This window comes from Lissotriton helveticus, chromosome 6, assembly GCF_964261635.1.
Source record: "Lissotriton helveticus chromosome 6, aLisHel1.1, whole genome shotgun sequence".
NCBI lineage: Eukaryota > Metazoa > Chordata > Amphibia > Caudata > Salamandridae > Lissotriton > Lissotriton helveticus.
The window spans coordinates 1,863,484,030-1,863,508,291 of record NC_136067.1 but is presented as its reverse complement, the minus strand read 5'-3'; the positions used below and the strand labels follow the sequence as shown (position 1 = coordinate 1,863,508,291).

General features: G+C 49.9%; 1 protein-coding gene across 2 annotated transcripts in view; it reads left to right on the top strand.

Annotated features, from left to right (window-relative positions):
- Window positions 1-24,262, top strand: part of GPATCH2 (G-patch domain containing 2) — a 657,478-nt gene that overhangs the window by 99,640 nt on the left and 533,576 nt on the right. For both annotated transcript variants that reach the window (XM_078649787.1, XM_078649788.1), the window contains exon 3: window positions 20,100-20,167. In XM_078649787.1, coding sequence (XP_078505913.1) covers window positions 20,100-20,167 — 68 coding nt within the window. The remainder of the gene's footprint in view (window positions 1-20,099; window positions 20,168-24,262) is intronic.

The window sequence follows — 24,262 nt, the reverse complement described above, 5'->3', positions numbered from 1 at the left end:
ACGTTTTCGTTGCAGGTTTCACGGTTATAAACGTCGAACCATATTCGTGAGTACGATGCACCAGATTCAAGCGGTCCAGGTGTTTTTAAACTCACTTCACCATTTCACTAGTATCGAGCACTAGAATTCACGGGGATTCCCCACTTTAAAAGCAGCTTAACGTTAAGCGCATTAACTTCACGACGAATTCCTCACTAATCACCAGTAATACAACTATGAGTTACACACTTGCATGTACACTGCGTTTAGCATAACAGTGTCACCACCTAACCTGGCATGGCGTTCATTTTTTCATTTAAAGCATAACACTGATTGGTACCCCACTTTCTTTACTCGTAGAGTAATCCCCTGATGAAGGGCTACCGTAGAGCCCGAAATGCATTGGGAAGGTTGAAAGATGAATATACTTTGACACCGCTGACATCATGAGGATGCATATGTTTTGATAACAACCATGAAAAAAATGAGTTGAAAGAAAAAAACTGAAAAAAGCAACAATAAACAGAATCTTTGAATTCACATTTGTGGTGATAAATTGATACAACTTCGAACAAAAATTCAGACTTTTTAGTCTCCAAAGCAGTGCACGGCGGAGTCTTCCCCTTGGATAGGAGGAGCTTTGTATTAGGAGTCTGGAGGATCACATAGTAGGTTCATAAAAGGCATTCTGCTGCTGTTATTTGCTTCATTATTAAAGTTGCTTCATTAACGGAGTTGTTCCATGACTTTTGGCTGATGTCATAAGTTGCATTGACTCTTAATAGTTCAAGCCACTGGGGTTCTACTTTTGCTTTTTTTGCAGATGGCGCAGTATTGTCCGCAAGCTCTTTGGAGCACCAAGCTGCTGAGCAGCAAGACTTGCATTTCTGTGTGTTTTAGTAGGGAGTGTGTTTGTTTACAGGATTCTTCTCAGAAGCCTTCTGGAAGGAATTTGACATTGGATGTTGGGGTGGAAGTGGAAGTGTCAGGATGAGAGAAAAGTTCATGCTTTTGGTTGTTGATGAAGGAGTCCTTGTATGGTCTGAAAGTGGGTTGCCTTTCAAGCATCACCCCCTGTCTTTGGGTGGATGTACTGTGATTGTGATAGGGAAGCCATTGGTCTAACCCGGGGGTTTTGGTTGTTTGCATAGGATTGGTGATAAGTTAAAAATACGTTTAGGATGTGGCCTTTAAAGTATGTTTGTTTGTCGATGTTGAGAAGGGTGTACTTTGCTTTCTTAGTGCTTGAGTGGTCTGGGAGAATTAAGTTGCCGAGAAAGCTGAGAGTGTGTCAGATGTATGAGATGGTGAGGAGGTCTAAGAATTTGTTGAGGAAGTCCTTATTCTGACAGGAATACCTGTAAAGCAGGTGAAAGTTGGTGGGATGGCTTGCTTAGAGTGGAATTTGAGAAGTTCAATTAAGTTGAATATGAAGGGTACGATCTCCTCTCTTCATCTGAACACCATCTACACACTGGATGCTGTAGCTTCTGGGAACAAGGATATACAAGTATGTCAGTGTGAACCATGATTCTTTGATGAAGAATGTATCAAGGTTGTGATAGGAGATAAGGCATGCGGTTCCTGTAGCATGCCATACTGCAGAGTGTGCTTTGACCACCATGTATTGGAGTTTATGTTTGGTAGTTTGAGGTTGTGCGAAGGTTAGTGGGATGTGTATAAGTTTGGGTCTGTGTGTTGAGAGGGTGCAGTGTGTGTGATTGTATGGTGTCAGTCTGGAGGTTATTCAAGAGATGAGTATGGGGGCTGCTGAATTAGGCACATGATGAAGTCTTGCCTTGTACCTGCTTCTGAAGTTAAAAGTGGAGCAGGGGTGTAGGCGCAGGGCCCTTTTTGCCCCTAACAAGACCAAACAGAAGATGCCTTTGACTGTGTTTGCCGATAGCTGCTGAGAACAGGGAAGTGGGATGCCCTAAGGAGGTGATCAAAATGGGAGTAGATGGATGCTGTAAAATGCAATGATATCATTTCCTGTATAGATAAGGGATCTGATATAGCAGTTGTGAGTGTATTTTTGGCGTGATCTGTGTACACTCGATCTCTGCTTGTAACTGCTCAGATAAGCTTAGGTACATTGAAATGGCTTGCATTTCCAGTTATCACTGTAGTGCTGCCAATGGCCAGTAAAGCAACCGAACTCAGCTAGGAATTATTGGTGGGGCATTTGGGGCATTTGCTGCAATGGGTTTACACATTTATTCTCTGTGGTTGCAACACTACACAGCAGCACATAGCTAACTGGCTAGGCACTTAAGAGTAGAAGTGGAGTAGATTTGTTACAATGGCTAATTTGCCATTCTTGAAACCAGAGCATCTGAGTTCTAATGTTTGTTTCTATTGTCAGCCATGTGTTTTCTCCTGGGGCAATCACTTTATCTTTCTACTACTTAATTTCTTTAACTGACAACATTGCGCTCATTTATCAAAAAGTCAGTTCTCAATTATTGAACCCTACAGCCTGGACTGGTGAGTGGTCAAGGGAGGGACAGAGAAACTGAGGGTTGATTATGTGGCTGTCAATAAATAAAGATAGTAGTAGAGGGTAATACCTAATCTTTATCTTATTATGCTGGAGGCCTTTTTAATGTAGTTTGTTTTTTACGGAGTTTTATATAGCGCGAACTTGACCCGAAGGTATCGGGTATCGGAGCGCTTTACAGGAGCACCAGTTGCATTGCATGAGGACACATTCCTTTTTTTGATTTTGTTAGGCACGGGGAGATTAGGTGATTTGCCCAGAATCACAGGATATTGCGCGTCTATGCCGAGACTCGAACCCGGTTCCCCAGATTTGAGGTCGACCTCCCTAGCCATTAGGCCAACTCCTCTCCCCATTGCTTATTCTGTGAGACAAGTAGGCAAGGTGTAGACAGTGAGGGAATGGATAAGAAGGTAGAGTGAATTGTTATTGGAGGCGGTAGGAACACATGTGGTATGTTGGCAAGTGGAGTTATGTGGTGAAACCAAGAGAAGGTGTTAGGAGCAGGATAGGGTGTACCCTAGGTTTTGTAGTGAAGGGAGAGTCTAACCTGTTATGTTCCTTGGTCTGTGTAATGCTGTAATGTCCTATGGACTCTCTATTTTTATGTTGCTGTGGACAATAGGTGACATACAAAACATGAGGAGCACAAAATGGATGAGAAGAAGGTGGAAAATGTTGAAGGAATGAGACAGAAGAGGGCTGGTGATAAAAGACATAGGTTTTTTTTTAACAAAATCTTTTTATTTGTTTTTGTTTAACAATACAGAAAATAAAACCAGCACTTACACGTCCGAGTCATAATAGGATAGCCATGGCAAATCATACCTCTCAATGTTACAAGCTATTATTGTCCCAACTTTCCCGCCCCCCTCCCATTGTTAGTTTTCTTGAAGTTCGAAGAAGATCTTGAGGCTTTGACTAAGGGAGTCGCGGGGGGTCCGGAGTAGCTGTGCAGGAGAGAGAAAGGAAAAAGACGTCAAGGGAGCTGGCGCCACGGGAACCACTGGTTCACTTGGACTTGAAGAAGACTGGGACACTTATCTGTTCCAGCTGGATTCTTTTGACTGGGTGTGAGTGTTTGATTGGTTCAGATGCTCCGTCCATCACCACCCCCTTTTGCACCGCTTTGTTCGCCATAAGTTGGCAGGGTATGCTCAGACGTGAGTCCCTTGCTCACTTTGCCACTGGATTCAAGCAAGCCTGGTTGAAGACGGCTGCAATGCCAGAAACCGGTCCTAGGAAGCTTGTTTCCGGTCCAGGGAAGGCATGGCTTGGCAGTTCGGGCTGGACTGTTCCCATGAGGCACAGGGTCAGACTGATTTGCATATGGCCATGTCTGAACTGGGGTGGCAGAGTGGGCTAAAGAACGGTGATGGATTAAACCCAGATCTGTTGACTGGGTGTGAGTGTTTGATGGGTTATTATGCTCCGTCCATCACCACCCCCTTTTATACCGCTTTGTTCGCCATAAGTTGGCAGGGTATGCTCAGACGTGAGTCCCTTGCTCACTTTGCCACTGGATTCAAGCAAGCCTGGCTGAAGACGACTGCAATGCCAGAAACCGGTCCTAGGAAGCTTGGTTCCGGTCCAGGGAAGGCATGGCTTGGCAGTTCGGGCTGGACTGTTCCCATGAAGCACAGGGTCACACTGATTTGCATATGGCCATGTCTGAACTGGGGTGGCAGAGTGGGTTAAAGAACGTGATGGATTAAACCCAGATCTGTTGACTGGGTGTGAGTGTTTGATTAGGTCAGATGCTCCGTCCATCACCACCCCCTTTTGTACCGCCAGCTGGATTCTTCACCTGAGTGAGAAGGGTGAAGCTTGTTCCGCAGAGAGCGAGGCCAAGCCACGACTCTGGAACGAGCGGGGTTTATATACCCTCTCAAAGGCTCAGCAGATGTAGCTAGATCACATGTGGCATGTGGGGCACATGGCTGTCTGAAGAAAACACGTTAGTACACTCACTTTGACCAGTGCAACTTGACAATTGGAATCAAATAACAGGAAACTAATGCATCCTTGTCACTCGAACATGCATAATGGAAAACAACACCAAGACCTTAGTAACAGTTGGAGCAAGGCTTGCAGTTGGCTCACGGGACTCTGGAGGAAGCTAGCATGGATTCAAGCATAATGGAATTACGGGTTCTGGGGGATGCTTGCAAATACTCAAGCGCGATGGAATCACAGGGTTTGGGGAACATTAGTCATGGTATCTTAGCCCCATAAAGCGTCACTGGAGTAGTACAACTTGAGCCGTGCACGCTAGACCCACTACACAGAAGACGCATAAGGGGGTAGGGACATGAGTCACCTTCCTCGGATGCCGAGCATTTGCCCCCTTTATCTAATCTGGCTCTTTCCTCAAGAGCCGCCTTGGCATTAACAAGTCATCTACAGCATTTGTACTTGGGGTGCACGATTGCCCAGTCATTTACTTCATTAGATTTTTGTGAATCTTGGTTTTGAGGTTAAGTCTTTCTTCAGCCAAAGCCCAGGCCTCCTCTGCTATGTCAAAGAAGTGTCTTACCCTGGTGAATAATTTTGAGTTTTGTCAGAAAGAGGAGCATATAAGTAAGTTTCAAGGCTTTCATCATGGCCTTGACTAGAGTGAAGGTTCTCCGCTGTAGCTGGAAACTGATTCTATAATCTGGAAATATCACGGTATTTAATCTTAGTCAAATTTAAAAGGGCATTTTGTGGGGTGCGAGCAGCTTTTACAGTAGCGTCCCTGCTCAGATAATTTAACAATTTCAATAAGAGCAGGCGGGGCTCCCGGCGAGGGTCTGGTAGTAAGGATCCTGTGCTCTCTTTTGATTAAGCATGAGAATAGGTAGTGTGCAGGGACCCAGGACATGAACCAATCAGTGAAAAAGATTTCAGGGCATACTCCTTCTATGTCTTCTGGGGACCCCACCAGACGCAAATTATTATGCTGGGATCTTCCTTTCATGTCCTCCGCTCCAAATATAAGGCTGCATCTCGGAGGTTGGTGGAATCCCATTTGAGAAGTCGCAGATCATCCTCTGTGGAGGATTCGTTGTTTTCGACGTCGGTTGTACCTTCCACCACTTTGCGAAAGGTCCCATCACCATTAAGAAAGCTCCATACTAGCCTCCTCAGTCGTGCCTTCAAAATCCGCCCGGTACTCCCAAATCGACAGTAGACTTTCTGGCACAGAGGCCATTCCCTCATCAACGGGTGGGTTAACAGCTGATCTGCTGTCATTTGCTGCCACAGAATAGTCTCCAGGCCTAACTAAGTGATTGATTTTCTCCCTGAGAGGTCGACACGCTCCACCGTCCTTCACCATCCAGGCACTCCCTCAGGACCCATTCAAGGATAGCTCCGAAATGTTGCAGCCTCCTGGGAAAGAGTCCTGTCCAACAAGAAAGGTAGTGGATAAGATGCCCAGGTCTGTATACAGTGACTGCTGGGTGGGAAGCATGGTCAGTGGAATCTATCAGTGGTGGTACAAAATAGGGTCTCTGTCCTGCCCAGAGCGACAGCCTACACAGTAGCCACTATCCGCAGACATTCTCTGCCAGGCAGCACGATGTGTATAGAATCACTTGTCAGCAAAGGGGATCCCTGTTGTCTCGGGGTTGCGACTATCCTATCGTAAAATATCTTTATTTGGTTGCAACAACAACCATAAAAGAGTAAGAAGCACAGCACATACAGTCATACAAATGTAACACATATGCATAAAATACAAAGAATTAAAATTAATTACCAAGTGACAATAAAAACAGATAAAAAAGGCACCCCATCCGTAGCAATACATTGACAGAGACCGCAAATAAAACATGTTCATTTAGAAGCATCTGCAAGTATCTAAGGTGCTTGGGTAAAGTTCGAGGGCTTCAGCAGCGAGATGATACATTTCTTTCTAGACATACTAAAATATTTGCTAAACATTACCTAGTGTAAAGTATCCTGCGGAGATCTATTGTTGCAGCCGCAGGGCAACATGGAACCTGAATGACCCCAGCCTCTAAGTGAGGCCATGAGGTCATGTAACAGGTTAAATCTAAAAGTAGTCAAAACAAATCTGTCCCTCAAATTGGGTACCTGTGTTCGGTAGGGCTCCACATGCTGGACTGTTTTCAAGAGCATGTGTCCCCTCACTGTGGGTTTCACCAACTCTGCCTGTTCTCTAGCTAACAAGGCCGCTCTAGGAACAGATCCTTTACCCTTTTCAGTTCTAAGAGCGACTGTGAGTAGATTTTAAGAAGTATATCCACTGACCAAGTAAGTCTTGTATCCTTCTAAAAAGTAGGTGTTTTTCCAAGATAGATACCTGGAGCTAGGATTTGACAGACTGCACCTAGGTGAAATCAGTAAACTTTGCAGATAACCCTGCAATGTTTCACGTTAACAGTTTCAAATTGTTCTGGTAGCCAGCCACAGAGACCTCTCGGGAAAAGGTAGACCTAGAGAGTAACGGGGTGAACCAGGGGTGATCAGTCAATCAACAACTCGAGACTGCTTAGAGGAGCGGATCTGTTCGAGAGACTCAAAGCTGGAAGCTGCAATGGGGCTGCACAAAAATGACCTTGAAAGTCCCTCTTCTGCCATACCTGGTTCGTAAAAGAACAACAAACCTTCTCAGGCTTATTATAAAACCCAGCAAGAGTGCTAGGATACTAGACGGATTGAAAGACCTAGGTGGACTCAGGGTGGCCAGGATGCGAACAGCGAAGGCAGACTGGCTAAAATGTACCAACACACAATCCCCCGCCCATCTCTTACTATTCGGGCCCAATCAGCTAACCTTCTGAAACATATTGATTGAACCAGAATGATGGAATGCAATTTGAGTCAATGTACCACTTTGTTTTTTAACTCATCAAAAGATTCTGGTACAGAGTTGGCCCCAGGCAGAACATTCCCCAGAACCACCACATATGGGGTTGCTTCCAGGTGCAGATTAAGCACCACACCAGTTTTAAGAGGGAGCAAATTGGCTGGGTGGTACGTGGGAGCTAAACACATCCCCTGGTGCAACTTGGCCCTCGGGTAACAATGGGGCACCCTTTGAGCACCTACATGACTGAAGCGTATGCACTGGAGCTCCGGAGTCCTTGGAGGGGATGCTAGTACTTTATGATGGGACCAAATCAGTGGAGTTGATAATCACAGGTGAAGTATGCTGCCCTTCCTGCGAAATCCCCACGGTATTTATACGATCCCAGATTGATGAGACTCTGGATTCAATTTCAGTTAACCTGGACAAAATAGGATCTAGTTTGCCATTTAAAACAGCCTTGAACTCGGAAAGTGAATCCTTTGTAGAGGAAATATAGACTGCAGGAGTCTATTTGAACAACCGGATCAGCTTGGGTGCTCCTCTGGTAGGGAGCTGCCACACGCTTCCTCCGCTTAAACCTAGGGCTGACAATGGGGCTTAAGGGTGTGGATTCCTGATCCTATCCCAGGAGCGCCACCCCTTGCAAGAGGGTCTGTGACCTCTGTAAGGCCCCCTTAGCCACCCCTTAACTCACTAATGTCACTTGTACCTCCCAGCTCCTCTATTCTCCTGGAGACCTCGGGGCAGCAAGGGTAACAGGGAAACGTCTGGGGAAGACTGTCTCTAATCAGAGACAGCCTTCTTTCTGTCAGCTCAATCGCCTTCAAAACCACCCCAACAATTTAAAAAAATCATCTATGGTGGAGACTAGAGGAGCGGTATGTAGTGACAATAACTTGGTGGCAGATGCTTTTCTCTTCCCCCCCCATAATCTCACCACCCAGACCCCACAACACCTTCCAAAGTCTGAGTACTAATAGACCCAGTGCAAGAACAGATATATATATATATATAGTGCCCCAACCCCGACATATAATACTATACAAGGAATACAAAATGAACGCACAGAGGGCCAGCCATTTTGCGACTCGCAAAATGGAATGTACAATAGTGTCTCAGAAACTGTTTGCGATTCCTAATGGGGTTGCTAAAGACCTACCTCATTAATATTAATGGGCTAGTTCGCAATTTGCAACCCCTTAGGAATCTCACATATCACGTGGATGGTGGCTGCTGGGGACAGCAGACCACCATGTCAGCGTTTGCTTTTTAAATAAAGCAACTTTTTTTTAAAATGCAGCCTGTTTTTCTTAAAGGAAAACAGGATGTGTTTAAAAGAAAAAAATGAAAAGTTTTCTTTTAATTTTTTATGAGTAGGCAGTGGTCTGTGGGAGGATTGCCTGCTCTTAAAATATATTTTCACATACATTCACAAAGGGGAAGGGGTCCCATTGGAACCCCTTCCCGTTTGCTACTGTGTTACGACCCACATGAAGTAGGTGGTAACTGCGATTGTTTTGTGACCTGCATTTGCGGTAACAAAACAATCTTACATACCTGTGCGACTCACTATTAGGCAGGGACGCCCTTGGCACGCCCCTTCCTAATAGCGACCTGCAAACACTATTTTAGGAGTCAGTAATAGTTTACTGACTCGCAAAATGGGGTTGTACATCCCACAACCCTTTTAAGTGGTAGCAAACGGGACGATTTCCCATTTGCGATCGCCAGAAAGGGTCGTACATCTCGCCTAGAGTACGTTATGTGAAAATTGAAGTCCCCAGCAGAAAGGCACCGGTACTACGTGGGCAGAATAGTTAATGTTCCAATACGATGTCGGCCTGAAACAACTGCCAGTTACTGCATGGAGATCTGGTGAAGACCAATCACGGCCAAGATTCATGGTGATAACTCTGCGTGCGAGCACAGTGACTCGAAAGAACCAAAAAAGAGTACCTGTACTTGTGTCATGGCCGAGTTAATCTCTGGGTCAAGCCAAACGAAACCAAGTGGTAACCAGCATAGACAGGCCAAGGGGGGTGGACCTGCCCCACCTCCTCCTGGTGCTAATGAGCGCAAGATGGGCCCACCCTTGCCCCGGCGTGGCCCGTGTGCATCCCATTCTGCGGGATTGCAGCGGCTCTTTTTAGCTTGGTGAGAGGAGGCCCGCCCCCTAGAAGCAGGAGACTGCAGTCGCACCTCCTAGTGCATTGGGAGATGGGGGGATTAGTCCCCTTGTATCCTGAGGGTCTATTGGAGAAGTGCACCCCAACAGAAACTTTCAGTCTGTCCCCCGCCCCGACTATCACCACCATGACTCCCTGCGGGAATCCCAACCCATCTACCTCACAGTCACCATGACCCACCTCATCTCCGTCCCCCGTCCATGTGAGGTGGGATAGATGCCAGTCTACAGAAGGGCACGAGCAGCCAGATGGCCCAGAACCAAGTCAGAGGATATGGTATCCCGTCTCCAGTAGGCTGTAGAGGCCTTTGTGTCATTGTCGGGACTTCAGCGTTCCAGTGTGTGAATTATTTGCCCCAGCGGTATCTCAGCAGCTCTGGTAGAAGCAAGAGGCCCCATCATGCCCCGGCCTGTCTCCTGTACTCAGCCCTGTCCTCGGAGGCTTCTACGGGGACATCAGCCCGCTCCACGGCCACTTAGGCCTGTGTTACAGAAGGGTGTTGTGGGCGAGGTCAGGGCCTCGCGCACAGGGATGCAATACAATAAATGGACACACACGTTAGTTAGAGGGTATGCCGGAAAGACCCCGAGCGGTCTTCCGCGCTTTTAATATATACCTCGGGCGTGCCCGTCCCGAGGGTGAAGGCGTGCGTGAGTGTAAAGTGTTACAATGTAGTTGAGAGGCCGGGTGGCTCTCTACATCCCTCCTTCAATTTAGATTATGTCCTAGACTGCTCATGCACATGGCTAAGGGGAAGTGCACACAAAGTCTCGGAGTCTTTGGCTGGGCCCCGGATTGGGCCGCAGGTGATATCGGTGATTGTGCCGGACGGGAGATCCAACAGCCCCAGCCGGGGCTGTATCATCGTCTCGGGTGGAAGGGGTATCCCCGGACATCTCACTTTGGGGCCTGACAAGATGTCGTCTGTCTTCTCGTGGCTGGTCAGGGTTCTGGAGGGGATCGGAGTCTTGGTCCCCCGATCTGGCATCATCCTGACCGCCAGATCCGGCCTCGATGGTTTCATCGACGTCCCTGGGAACCCCATCCGGTCTCCCTATCTTTTTGAAGCATGACACATTGCGTGTGACGGTCTGTTGGCCGAGACGGGCAGTCACCATTGTCCCTCGAATTTTCTCCACGATCCATCTTTCCGGTTCAAATGGGGTTCTGAACTTCCACCCAGGGTGCCGATCGAGTATCACGACGGTGTCTCCTTCCTGCAACCCGGGGTGTTTTGCATGTCTCCTTTCACTGGCTTTCTGGTTCGTGACAGTTCTCCGTGCCTGGATGGCGGCACCATCTCTCTCTTCCGGGATCCACGTAGACGACGCAGGGAGGTTGCCTCTTGGTGCTCTCTTGAACAGGACATGTGCCGGTGCGCAATGGGTGGTGCTATGCGGGGTCTGTCGGTAGGCACTCAGGAATTGGTCCAGCGCAGCTTCCAGATCATTCCCATCATTGACAGCGATGCGGAGTGCCCTGTTGAGAGTCCGCATGAGCCTCTCCACTTCGCCGTTCGCTTGCGGCCACAGCGGTGTGATCTTGCGGTGTCTAATCCCCAGTCCTTCCAGGTACGCTTGGAACTCTCGCCCTTGAAAAGGGGGTCCATTGTCCGACTTCACCTCCTCTGGGAGTCCCATCGTAGCAAAGATGTGGTCCAATGCTTTTCTGACGGGTCCGAACGCTGTGGAAGCTAGCAATTCCACAACGGGGAACTTCGAGAAAGAGTCCACAACTACCAGCATGTGCCGTCCGTCTGGGAAGATTCCGAAGTCTATGCTCAGTTGAGTCCAGGGTGTTGTCGCTGCCTCTTCGGTGATGACTGGGGCCGGAGCTGGATCTGACCCCGTGATGGTGCAGGCATGGCAGGAGCGCACCATCTCATCCACCATGCGATCCATGGCTGGGAACCATACTTTGTGGCGCAGCCGGGCCTTTGTCTTGGCTGTTCCCTGGTGGCCCGTGTGGGCGATCGCAAGTGTCTGTTGTTGGAGGCTTGCAGGTACCACAATGTTATGTTATGTTATGTTATTTATGTTTTTAATATAGCGCAACGGATACTCAAAAAGAGTGTCCCGGCGCTTTGGGTAAGGGGAACAGATTCAAAATAACATAACGCAATTAAAAAGAACACAAAGAGACCACACACACACAAAGAAACAAGAAAGAGCAACTAGTGAGGCCTACTGGGTGAACAACCAGGTTTTAAGACCTCTCCTGAAGTCCAAAAGACTAGTCGCTCCCCGAAGTGAGAGTGGAAGCGCGTTCCACATCTGTGGGGCTAGCAGACTGAAAGAACGGCCGCCCCGGCGAGCTCTCTTAATGCGAGGGACGACCGCCATAAGCAGCGATTCAGACCGCAGAGAGCGGCCCGGATGGTAAAAGACCACTCTCTTCTGGAGATGTTTAGCTCCTACAGCGTGGAGTGCCTTATAGGCCAATATCATGGCCTTAAAAGCGATCCGTTTACGGATCGGAAGCCAATGCAAAGTCCTAATTAACCCAGAGGCACTGGCGCGCCTGTTTAGACCAAAAATGGCCCTGGCCGCCGCATTCTGCGCGACCTGAAGCCGCTGCAGCAGGTACTCAGGTAGGCCCAGGTAGAGAATGTTGGCGTAATCCAACCTGGAGCCTATCAGGGCCTGCACTGTCAGCCTCCTATGCTCCTCCGACAAAAGAGGCAGGAACCTCCGCAGCATTTTTAATAGGCCGAAGCAGGTGCCGGTCACCCCGAAAATCTGGGCTTTCATTGACAGTCCCCCATCCATCTTAACCCCCAAGTTCTTAGCCACAGGGGAAGAGCCGGACGGAGGGAACATGTCAGTGGGCCACCAGGCCTGCCAGCTAGGCTCCGCATCGCACCCGAAAAAGAGTACCTCGGACTTATCGGAGTTGCACTTGAGGCTGTGCAGTTGGAACCATGAAAACACAGCCCCAAGGCAACTCCGGATACTCTCCCCGTCAAAGTCAGCCCCTCTCTCGCAAGAGAAGAGGAGCTGGGTGTCGTCGGCATATGACACGATCCGGACACCGAAAGACTCCACGACCGCCGCCAAAGGGGACAGAAAGATATTAAAGAGGGTCGGGCTCAAAATAGAGCCCTGCGGGACCCCGACTCCCAATGGCGGCATCACAGCGGTGTCAGGCGGCGTCCAGATCGTTTGCCGGCGGTCGGCAAGAAAGGATGAAAACCATTTGAACACCGTCCCCCGCAGGCCAATCTCATAGAGTCTTGCGAGAAGGCCATCATGGGGGACGGTGTCAAAAGCCGCCGACAAATCCAGCAACACCAGCATGACTTTGCCCCCGGTATCCAACACTCCCTTGATGGTTTCAGAGACCTCAAGGAGCGCGGTTTCGGTACTACGATTAGTGCGGAAGCCAGACTGGGAGTCGTGCAAGATCTCATGAGACTCCAGGAAATTGGAGAGCACCGACTGGACGTGCTTCTCCAGGATTTTAACGAGGGCCGGCAACAGCGAAATCGGTCTATGATTGGCTGGGACCTTCGGGTCGAGCCCCGGTTTTTTTAGCAGCGGGATGACCATCGCCTGCTTCCATCCTGGCGGAACCACTCCCTGACTCAACGAAAGATTGAGAAGAGGGTTCGCCAGTGGGTTAACCACCTCCGCCAACTTACCCAGGAGCTTAGCTGGGCATGGGTCAAGTGGCGACCCCGATTTTAAATTGCCCATAAGTGCTAAGGAGGCAGAGGCCGGCAGAGATGGAAACTCGGCCAAAACGGCGCCCTGCCAAACGAGAGAGGGAAGGCCAGCCTCGGAAATAGACGATGTTTCCTCAGGCGCTCCCGATGGAAAAGAATCCTGAATAAGCTTTATCTTGGCCGTAAAAAAACAGGCAAGGTCCGCCGCCCAGGACTCTAGGGGCGCCTCTTCCGACATGACGGTCCGGGGAGAAGTAAATTCTCTCACAATAGTAAAGATTTCCTTACTAGAGTTCGATGCTGCGTCGATTCTGTCCGCAAGATAAATTTTCTTTGCAAGGCGGATATCCCGATGGTAGTCATTCACCGCGCGTTTGTAGGCAGACCTGTCCACAATGTCATAGTGTGCCCGCCAGGCCCTTTCGGCAACCTTGCACTGCTGCCGCGTAGCCCGCAGTGCTGCAGTAAACCAAGGGGCCGAGACCCGCTTAGATGTTAAGCGGGGAGGCAACACCGGGGCCAGATCATCAAGCCTATCCGCAAGCCACTCCTGCAGGGACTCCAGGTCTCTCTCGAGGTCACCGACAAGCGGGCAGGGGTGATCCACAGCGGCCTGAGCCAACATCTCAGGGGTCACTCGATTGAACGCTCTGGCAGCACCAGCCCGTTGCTGAGGGGCAGGGACGGACGATCTAACACTGCCAATGATAGAAAATTTAGCAAGGCAGTGATCCAACCACACAACCGGGAGAATCTCTTCCACCACCAGAGGCGCAGTGGAGAAGACCTGATCCAGCGTGTGCCCCTTAGCATGAGTCGGCCCCCTCAAGTAGGGGATAAAGCTCAGCGGAGTCAAGGTGTCGGACAGCTTTATAGCAGCGGGGTCAGACAGATCGTCCATTCGGATGAGATGCAATGAGATGCCCTCGCAGTATAATGCCTTCATCGCCGACGCTCAATTCATGGCGGATCTGCCATAACTGTTGTCGGGCATGGCTTATTTCCGGTCGAAGTCCTTGGGCTCCATCCAGAAACCGAGTACAGCTTCCTGTTTCCAGGGCTCTCTTGACGCGGGTCAGAGTCTCATCTTCAGCGGTGGCTTCTCCGATCTCCGGCAGGGTGAGGGTCTCCGGGCAAGCGGCCATGGACACCATGTGGACAAATTCCTCCACCACCTGACCATCCGCCAGCGGGGTTGCCTTTCGGGTTACATCGGGGTGTCTGGACAGATAGTCCGCTGGGTTATGGGCGCCCGGTCGGAAAACCAAGTTGAAATTGTAGCCTTGTAGCTGGACGGCCCTCGTTCAATCCGCGGGGGGGGGGCAAGCCGGGAGGATCCAGCAAACAGGGGTAAGAGTGGCTTATGGTCGGTCACGATGGTGAACGGCTGTCCACAGAGATATAAGTGAAAGTGGTGGCAGGCCCACTTGATGGCTAGCGCCTCCCGCTCGATTTGAGCATATCGTGTTTCGGTGTCCGTGAGAGCCTTGCTCGCATACGCGACGGGCTTCCATTCGTTCTGTCCATACTCCTGTAGCAGAACTGCGCCAAGACCAACCGGGCTGGCGTCCACGACCAGTTCGGTCTTTCTGCGCGGTTGGAAGTAGGCCATCGTGGCCTTGTCCAGAAGGCTCGCCTTGATCTCCTGGAAGGCTTGGTTTGCTGCGCACGTCCATTCCCATTCTTGGTCCTGTCTCGTGAGTGCGCGAAGGGGTTCGGCCAGGTCGGCCAGGTTGGGTATGAATCGGCCACAGTACGTGGCCATCCCGAGGAAGCTTCTCACTTCGGTGGGATTCCTGGGCGTGCTGGCATTCTGGATGGCTTCCGCCTTCTTTGGGTCAACCTGGAGCCCTTCGCGTGTGAATCGGTAGCCGAAGAAGTCCACTGCTTCCTGGTAGAATGAGCACTTCTCTCTGTGGAGGGTTAGTCCATGCTCCTGTAGTCTTTTCAGGGTGGCCCTGAGATGTGCATGGTGTTCCTCCAGTGTGTTCGAGTAGATGAGGATGTCGTCACTCAAGTTGATGACCCCACACAGCCCTGACAGAACTTCCTTTATCGCGTTCTGAAACACTTCGGCCGCTGACGACACTCCGAAGCTGAGTCTCTTGTACCTCCTAAGTCCGACATGGGTGGAGAAAGTCGTGATATACCGGCTGCTTTGTTCAAGTTCTAACTGGTGGTATCCCGCGTTGAGGTCGAGTTTAGAGAACCACTTCGCCCCATTGAGGTCCGCGACAATGTCGTCCATGGTGGGCGTGATGTGGCGCTCTCTTTTCACCGCTGTGTTTGGCAGTCTCATGTCGACGCACAGTCTGATGGCGCCAGGCTGCTTGGGTTTGGGGGCTACCACCAGTGGGGACACCCATGGAGTCGGTCCCGACACCTTCTCGATAACGTCAAGGTCTTCGAGCTTCTTCAGCTCTTCTTCCACCTGAGGGCGGAGGTTGAACGGCACTCTTCGATGTCGCAGGGCGACAGGGCGGATGGAAGTGTCTATGTGCAGTTTGACTTTCTTGCCCTTGAGCTTTCCGAGGCCACTGAAGAGCGCAGGGAACTCCTCGAGCATGGTATTGGCGTGTGATTGGTGGACTTGGTTGGCGAAGAAAACCAGTCCCAGATCTTCCGCTGTGTTGCAGCTGAGCAGTGTGCCCTTTTTTCCTTCGGTTATGTGGAACCGAGCTTCTGTCGTGTACTCACCATTTCGAATGGTGGTGCTGATGACACCGCGTAGCGGCATGGGTTCTGTGCCTCCGTAGGTGTATATCCGGGCGTTTGACGGGTTGAGAGTGGGTTTAGGCGACATTTGGTCATACTGGTCAGAGTCCATGACGTTCACGGAAGCTCCCGTGTCAATAAGCGCTCTGATTTCGGAGCCTTCCACGGATATCGTGCACATTGGTGGCGGCCTCTTCCTGGTGGCGATCCTGCTGACATAGGATACTACGTACACCTCATCGTCCTCCTCATCTTCATAATATGGTTTCCGGCTCTGGGCTTGCGTGTCTGGAGGCGGGTGTTCTTGTTCTAGTGATAATTGTCTCACTCTGGATGTTGCCGACCGAGACCCGTATCCGCCTCGCGACCTCGGTGCATTGGGCCTGTATCTTCCTCCTTGGCACACAGCAGCAAAATGGTTGAGTCTGCCGCACTTCGAGCACGTCTTTCCTTTTGCGTTGCACACGGCGGTCGCTGCATGGTCTCCCCCACAGTAGGCACACTGAGCGTCCCGGGGTTGCCACTGTCGTGTTCTTCCGCCCGTCGGTCTTCTTTGTATTGCGTCAACGGTTTCTTCCTTGATGGGCGCCATTTTGGGCACGGCCTGCGGTGCTATGGGGGACCGTAGCGCCAACTCCATCTCGTCAGCTCTGGAGTCCGACAGTTCGTGGGAGCGAGCGAGGACAAGAATGGCGTCCAAAGTGATTCCCGGTTGCCTGAGGATGAGCTTCCGGAGTAGTTTCGATTTGCAACCCACGATGATTTGGTCTCTAATTTCTTCGCGCGGGTCGGCGAATGGGCAGCTGCTGGCCAGCCGGCGCAGCCTCGCATAATACATGTCCACGGATTCAGCCTCCGTCTGCCACGCCCGCTTGAACTTGAACTTTTCATAGTCGGTGTTCACCTGGGGGTCGAAGTGGGTGTTCAGCGCAGTTACTGCTGCCTCATAGTCATCATCCTCGCCAGTGTTCGGGAGAGACTCAAAGAGGTCGTATATTTCGGGGCCACCGTATAGGAGTAAGAGCGATCTCTTCACCGTGTCATCGGTTTCTCGGGTCCCTCTGAAGTATAGGTTTAGACGCCCCAACCATGCCTTCCATCGTGGCGCCGCAGTGGCAGGGTCCGCAGTCTCGCTGAATGGCGGGATGGGGGCCGCCCCAGTGTGGGCATGACTGACCACGTGGGAGACCGCGTCTCTGTGTGGAGGAAGCCCAGCCGGTCCCGGTACTGCGGCCGTTGTGGCAGGCACCGCGGGGGCCGCAGTGGCTGGCGTCGTGGATGTGCCACCTGTATCGGGGTTGGACATGTTGGTGACCTCTCCTTTGGGTCACTTCACCCCTGTGTTGACTGCGCAGTGTGAAGGAAGGTGGGTGGACGGTGGCGCAGGCGACTTGCACTCTGGAAGTGGCGTGGGTGGTGGTCGATCAGCCACCTTATACTGAGTGTCTCTAGACGAGACAGCAGTTGCACTTGCCAGTGCTTGATTATCCTTTTGACACCCTTCTTTGTTTCCTGATAATAATGATTCTTTTCTTGTGAGGGTAGGGCCTAAGCAGGCCAGCACCGTCGCGCAGGACACAGCAGGTGGAGGCGGAGGGCCAGACAGGCGTCGGAGGCACCACGTGGTAGGGCCTCGGGGCTGACGTGCAGCGTCTCCCCTGTTCACCCCTCCCCCGCCGGGGCAGCACGCCAGGAAAGCGCGCTCGCGCTGAGCGCAGAGCGGGGCGAGCCCCAGACAGCAGCTCTCGCAGCGCGGGGGGGCCGGGCAAAGGCCGCAGGGGCGAGGCACTCACCAGGCGGCTCCCGCCAGCTGAACGCGCTCCAACCTGGGAGGCGCGTGGGCGGGGAGCCGACTTCGAGCGGACACAGCAGGCCGGCGGACGAGCTCCGCGGCCAGAGATACCGCCAGGCAGGAGCGGCCGGCAGCAGGCAGCAGGTGAGGAGCGAACAGCTCCGGCAGGGCGGCCAGGCACGCGTGGGAGCAGAACCGGCCTCGTCGCCAGTGTTGTGGGCGAGGTCAGGGCCTCGCGCACAGGGATGCAATACAATAAATGGACACACACGTTAGTTAGAGGGTATGCCGGAAAGACCCCGAGCGGTCTTCCGCGCTTTTAATATATACCTCGGGCGTGCCCGTCCCGAGGGTGAAGGCGTGCGTGAGTGTAAAGTGTTACAATGTAGTTGAGAGGCCGGGTGGCTCTCTACATCGGGGAGCACTGGAACGACTCAGGGCGGAGCTGCCATTATTGGGCCGATCACCCACAACACGCACACGTCCAAGTCTTGCACGTGCACCACCCTCGGCGTCATATTCAACTCACCCCTCGAGCCGATGGTGTTGGGCAGGTCTGCAAGCACCCAAAGACCTCAACCGTGGATATTCGCTGATCCTGCATACTCCGGGGCCGGTCAGGTCACAGATCGCACGGAAATCTCGATTATATCATAAGCACTTTATTTGCCAGTTGTATATTATTTACGGTATATAATCTTTTGTATCCTCTCTAAAGAACTGTCGAATTGGAATTTAGCTTAATAAATGCAACTCCACTCCAGAGACATTTCACATGACCCGTCTCCTGAGTCTGTAGTAGTTCAAGTAGCAGAAGCTTGCCTTCAGTGTTTGTATTGCACAAACATTTTTCATAACCTTTCTTATTTTCTCCACCAGGCTGAAATAGTTTTCTTTTGCAAAGTCAGGCTTTCAAACAACGTTACAACTGAAGAGGTGCAAAATCTACTGAAAGAAGAAGAAAATATGGGACATACCTTTTTTGATGGTCACATAAGGGAATTCCCTGCTGGGTGAATTATCACTCTCGGTCAATCTTCTTAAACCCTACGCTCTTTTAGACTATTTATTTGGAAACAAATAATTCTTGACCTAGAGCTCGCCCGCGCAGTATATTTAGAAAGACTGGCGTAATTCACTGCACTATAGTGTCTACGAAGGTTTACGTTGTGATTGTGTTGCTCTCTAGTATGTCTTCTATGGCAGCACGTATGTATGCATTGAATACATCAGGTACACCTATCATTGCCATGCAGAGTTCCTCACTGTTTGGTTTATTTGCATTACCATCATTTTTACATCTTAAGCATGAGAGTCTGAAGCGCCGACTTTTAAAACCTGAGCTCATTTTCTGTGCCCGTCTGTGTTCCATGTTCAGCTTGTTTGTACCCAGGCCAGAAGACGACCTGTGTTGTTGCCCCATTTTTAACTGTAATTCTGCAATGCTTCTTGGCCTCCTGTACACGTGTAAACATGCGTACACATACAGGGTTACCTCTCTCATAATGGTTTTCATTTAATAAAAAGCATTCAAAATTGGCTGCAGTTGTGTGGGCATTTAGATAGGACCCCTGATGTATTCACAGGCAGCCGTCTTTCAATGTTTTATCTTTAATAAAACATTCAAAGATTGCTGAATGTGCGAATGTATGTGATTTACGAAAACCGTGACAAAATAAAACATGCTTTGACAATGGCAAAAACTTGCGAGCGAACACCAAACGTAGGGCTTTGCCAATGATTGTTCTCAGTGCGTGCCTTCTTCACTGCTGTTTTTATCCCTGTTTTATCCTAGGTTTCCCCCACACCGCTTTGGTTCTCTCTCACCTCCGCGTGTTGCTCATTTTATTCAGGGTGACCTCTGCTTTGATGAAATGGTTCGTCATAGTTATAAACTTTTGCTACTTTCCTCCCAGGCCCACCAACCACATCTTTTTTCGGGAACAATAGAAGTGGCATTGTCTCTAGAATTATTCGCAAATGTTGTTAGGAAAAGTAATTCCATCTGCCGGCTCCCGTACTTCATGTGCTGAAGAAAGGCTGTGAATGCGTTTGATTTAGAATTCTCCCATTTTAGCGAGCAGTGGTGTTCCGGGATCAAGCGGAATTGCACTGCATAAGAGAGGAGCCGTGAGCATTTGATGGAAGCAGATAATACAATGCATCAATTGTGTCAGCACCTCGTCGCAGCTGCATCTGGCTTATTGTCAGGGTCCCATTAGATTCCTGTGGTTTTATGTGCCCAAAATAATATGCTCTGTGGTTAATGGAACCAGGAAATTTGCAGTGTGATTCAAAAAAATGGCCATCCTATTTATTTTCCGTTTCAGATCTTTCTTCGGCTTAAGTTCCATCTGAGCGCCTCCTTGTCTCTTGCACACTTTTTTTAACAATTGAGAGATTAATTGCTCCTTTGATATGTCTCTTTCTCTTCCTCATTCTAGTGAATGCAGCAGCATCAGCAGCGGCAGCAGCGACCCCGGGTTGTTTACCAATGACGAGGGGAGACAAGGTATTGAAGCATCGTGCATATCTTTTCCTAACTTTTCAATTTGCCTGTCTGTATTGCAAGGTTTGCTGTGCACTGGGTGATTCTGTGAGCATGTTCAAGTGTTTCCCACTTAGTGAAGCTATTGCTTGTATGAAGCTGAAGGCCCTGCTCTTGGCCTGTTGAACCAAACCTAAGCCTGGATTGTTTTCTCTAACAGTAATGGCTAGTTAAGTATTACTGGATTGTTAAAACAAAGTTACTAAAAACGTTTATTCTAAGTGATCACTAAATCAAACACAATATTTCAACGAAAAATTTGCAAAATCAAAAGGTCTTGGTTTTTAGGTCTCGCGACCTATCAATGCGCGCAAGCGCATTGAGCGGAGCGAGAATTCAAGTGCTCGAAATCCTCGTCAAACCAAGGGCTTCTTGGTGAGGTTTTCTTTAAGTTCACGTGAATCACGTGATTAAGCAAGCACGCGCATCAGCCTCCCTCCCTCCCTCCCTCCTAGTTGCATTTTTTCACGGCCGCACAGCACATCAAAGGGCTTCTCCCAGCGTGTGCTGTGCGGCTTCTCCTCCCCTAATTATTCATGGCTGGCCGGCCGGCCGTACTTTCAGTTTCCCGGCCGCTCATCTTCTCGCTTGTTTTTTTTATTTTCATTCCCGTTCGCCAATGCTTGTTTATTTTTATGTATGCTTTATAGAATTTGCGAACACATGCATAACTTTTCTCTGGCGCCGTGCTCCATGTTTCAGCACAGCGCCTGCTCCGTCGTCAGCTTTATGTGACTCCATCAATTAACTGCTGATAAGAATGCTTGTCGATTCTTTAGCTTCCATTCCCCACCCTCTCATTCTCCATGTTGCTTTCATTGCCGCTGCCTCTGCAGGTCACATTTTTGCTTGCAGATTGGCAAAGAACTGGCCAGCCGATCTCATGAAATCCACTCGAGCATACTGCCCACTAGCCTTGCAGGCCAGCGCACCTTTTCGACCGTACAAGCCATACCTCACCCCACTGCCTGCGTCTCACCAGCTGAGCTACTCTTTATTATATCTCTTTTGCCGTACACAAGTCAGACCTGTCGCTGCTGAAGCATGAATCTCTCCACCGCTGAGCAAGAATGAAAGTGCTGCCTGAGAAATATGTTCTTTATAAAAAAGCCCTAAGGTCTGTAGAGCAGGCCAAAGTATGTCGGAGAAACCACGTCCAGTTTCTTCTTTCAGCGCGATGCTATTTTATACAGCCTCATCCGAGACACAATAAAAATTTGAGTGATTTTGAAATCCTGGTTTAGTAATATTAAATTATATGCATCTCAATCTTTAATTCCTGCTTGATAGGCTTTTAACTGTACGTGTCATTGAGTGTGGGTAGCAACTCTTTCCATTACTAACAATATTGAAACACCTCCCTCTTTCCAACAGTCTCCCCACATGATGTCTCCCTGCCCTCCGACTCCCAATCATCATCTCTCCACACCTGAAGCTCTCTCGACATCTACCCCCTCCTCTCCCTCTGTGCACGTGGTGTTCCCCTCTCTTCCTGCCCATTCTGCCTTCTCACTAGGATTTGTTTTCCTCTCGTTTAGGTTGCCCGTTTGCTCGAGCGAATGTTCCCTTAATTCAGCTGTAAAGAATATCACACAATGCTTTGTTTTCGTCATTGTATTTTTACCTCGGCTCCTTTGATGTGCGTACATTTGCCATCAGCCACTTAGCCACTTTGTGTGCGCGCGCCGCCTCTGCTGCCAGGCTTCAGCACACCAGGCTGCGCACCCCCTCACCCCCAGTCACTTCATCCGCGCCCACTTCGCACGCGCTCTGCAGGTCATAAACAGGACCATCTGCTCCACTCCCAGCGCTGCATGACCGTCTTCAAAGCAAGCTTGTAACACGAGCTGCCCTCAGACGTTCCAAGACAAACACTTTTCATGCTTCTTAGGTCGATAACATGAGCCCCGTTGCATTGACACACACTGCCCTCACACACACAAGTTACTGTCACACACACAATGCTCTCAGACACACAGGCTGCTCACACACACAGGCACTGTTCACACACAGGCACTGTTCACACACACACAGACACTGCTCACACACACAGGCACTGCGCACACACACCAGCACTGCGGGCACACACAGCCAAGGGTGCCAGGGAAAACGTATAAATAGGGATGGTTTTAAAAGAAATTTGCACTTGTTGTGCCTTTCTGCCCTCTGCATCACCACATCATCACTCAGCACCACCACATTATCACTCAGCACCACCACATCATCACTCAGCGCTACCCCAGCATCATTCAGCATCACCACATCATCACTCAGCACCACCACATTATCACTCAGCACCACCACATCATCACTCAGTGCTACCCCAGCATCATTCAGCATCACCACATCATCACTCAGCACCACCACATTATCACTCAGCGCTACCCCAGCATCACTCAGCACCACCACATTATCACTCAGCACCACCACATTATCACTCAGCAGCACAACATCACTCAGCACCACCACAGCACCACTCAGCACCACCCCAGCATCACTCAGCACCATCCCAGTATCACTCAGCACCACCACAGCACCACTCAGCACCACCACAGCACCACCACAGCACCACTCAGCACCACCCCAGTGTCACTCAGCACCATCCCAGTATCACTCAGCACCACCACAGCACCACTCAGCACCACCACAGCATCACTCAGCACCACCACAGCATCACTCAGCACCACCACATTATCACTCAGCACCACCACATTATCACTCAGCACCACCACAGAATCACTCAGCACCACCACAGCATCACTCAGCACCACCACAGCATCACTCAGCACCACCACATTATCACTCAGCACCACCACAGCACCACTCAGCACCACCACAGAATCACTCAGCACCACCACAGCATCACTCAGCACCACCACAGCACCACTCGGCACCACCCCAGCATCACTCAGCACCATCCCAGTATCACTCATCACCACAGCACCACTCAGCACCACCACAGCACCACTCAGCCCCATCCCAGCATCAATCTGCGCAACCATTCAACAAAAACGGGTTCAAATGTGTTCTCTCAATGTTTCAAGCTTTATTACAAATGTCACAAAAAGATGTTAATATTTCACTTCTGTTCTTGTTAATATAGTTCCATACTCAGCTGGTCTAAAAAGAAAACATTACTTTTTGTTCTTGCTCGCAGAAAAACCACACACACAACCACACACCCAACCACACACACAACCACACCACACACACAATCTCACACACAACCACACACCCAACCACACACACAACTACACACACAACCACACACAACTACACACACAACTACACACACGCAACCCCACACACACAACCCCACACACAACCCCAAACACCCACACACACCCCCAAACACCCACACACACCCCCAAACACCCACACACACACACACAACCCCACCACCATACACGCATACAACCACTCACACATACAACCACTCACACATACAACCACTCACACATACAACCACTCACACATACAACCACTCACACATACAACCACCCACACATACAACCACTCACACATACAACCACCCACACATACAACCACTCACACATACAACCACTCAAACTACACACACAACCACACACAACCGCACACACACAAACACACACATCTGTCGCCCTCACTCTATCTATTCCCCTCACTCTATCTATTGCCCTCACTCTATCTCTCTATCGCCCTCACTCTCTATCAATCTATCTATCTATCTATCGCCCTCACTCTATCTATCGCCCTCACTCTATCGCCCTCACTCTATCTATCGCCCTCACTGTCTATCTATCTATCGCCCTCACTCTGTCTATCTATCTATCGCCGTCACTCTGTCTATCTATCTATCGCCCTCACTCTGTCTATCTATCTATCGCCCTCTATCTATCTATCGCTCCACCACAGCATCACTCAGGGGCACCACAGCATCACTCAGCACCACCACAGCATCAATCAGCACTACCACAGCATCACTGGTTCAAATATGTTTTCTCAATGTTTGAAGCTTTATTGCAAATGTCACAAAAAAATGTTAATATTTCACTTCTGTTCTTGGATTTTAGTCAC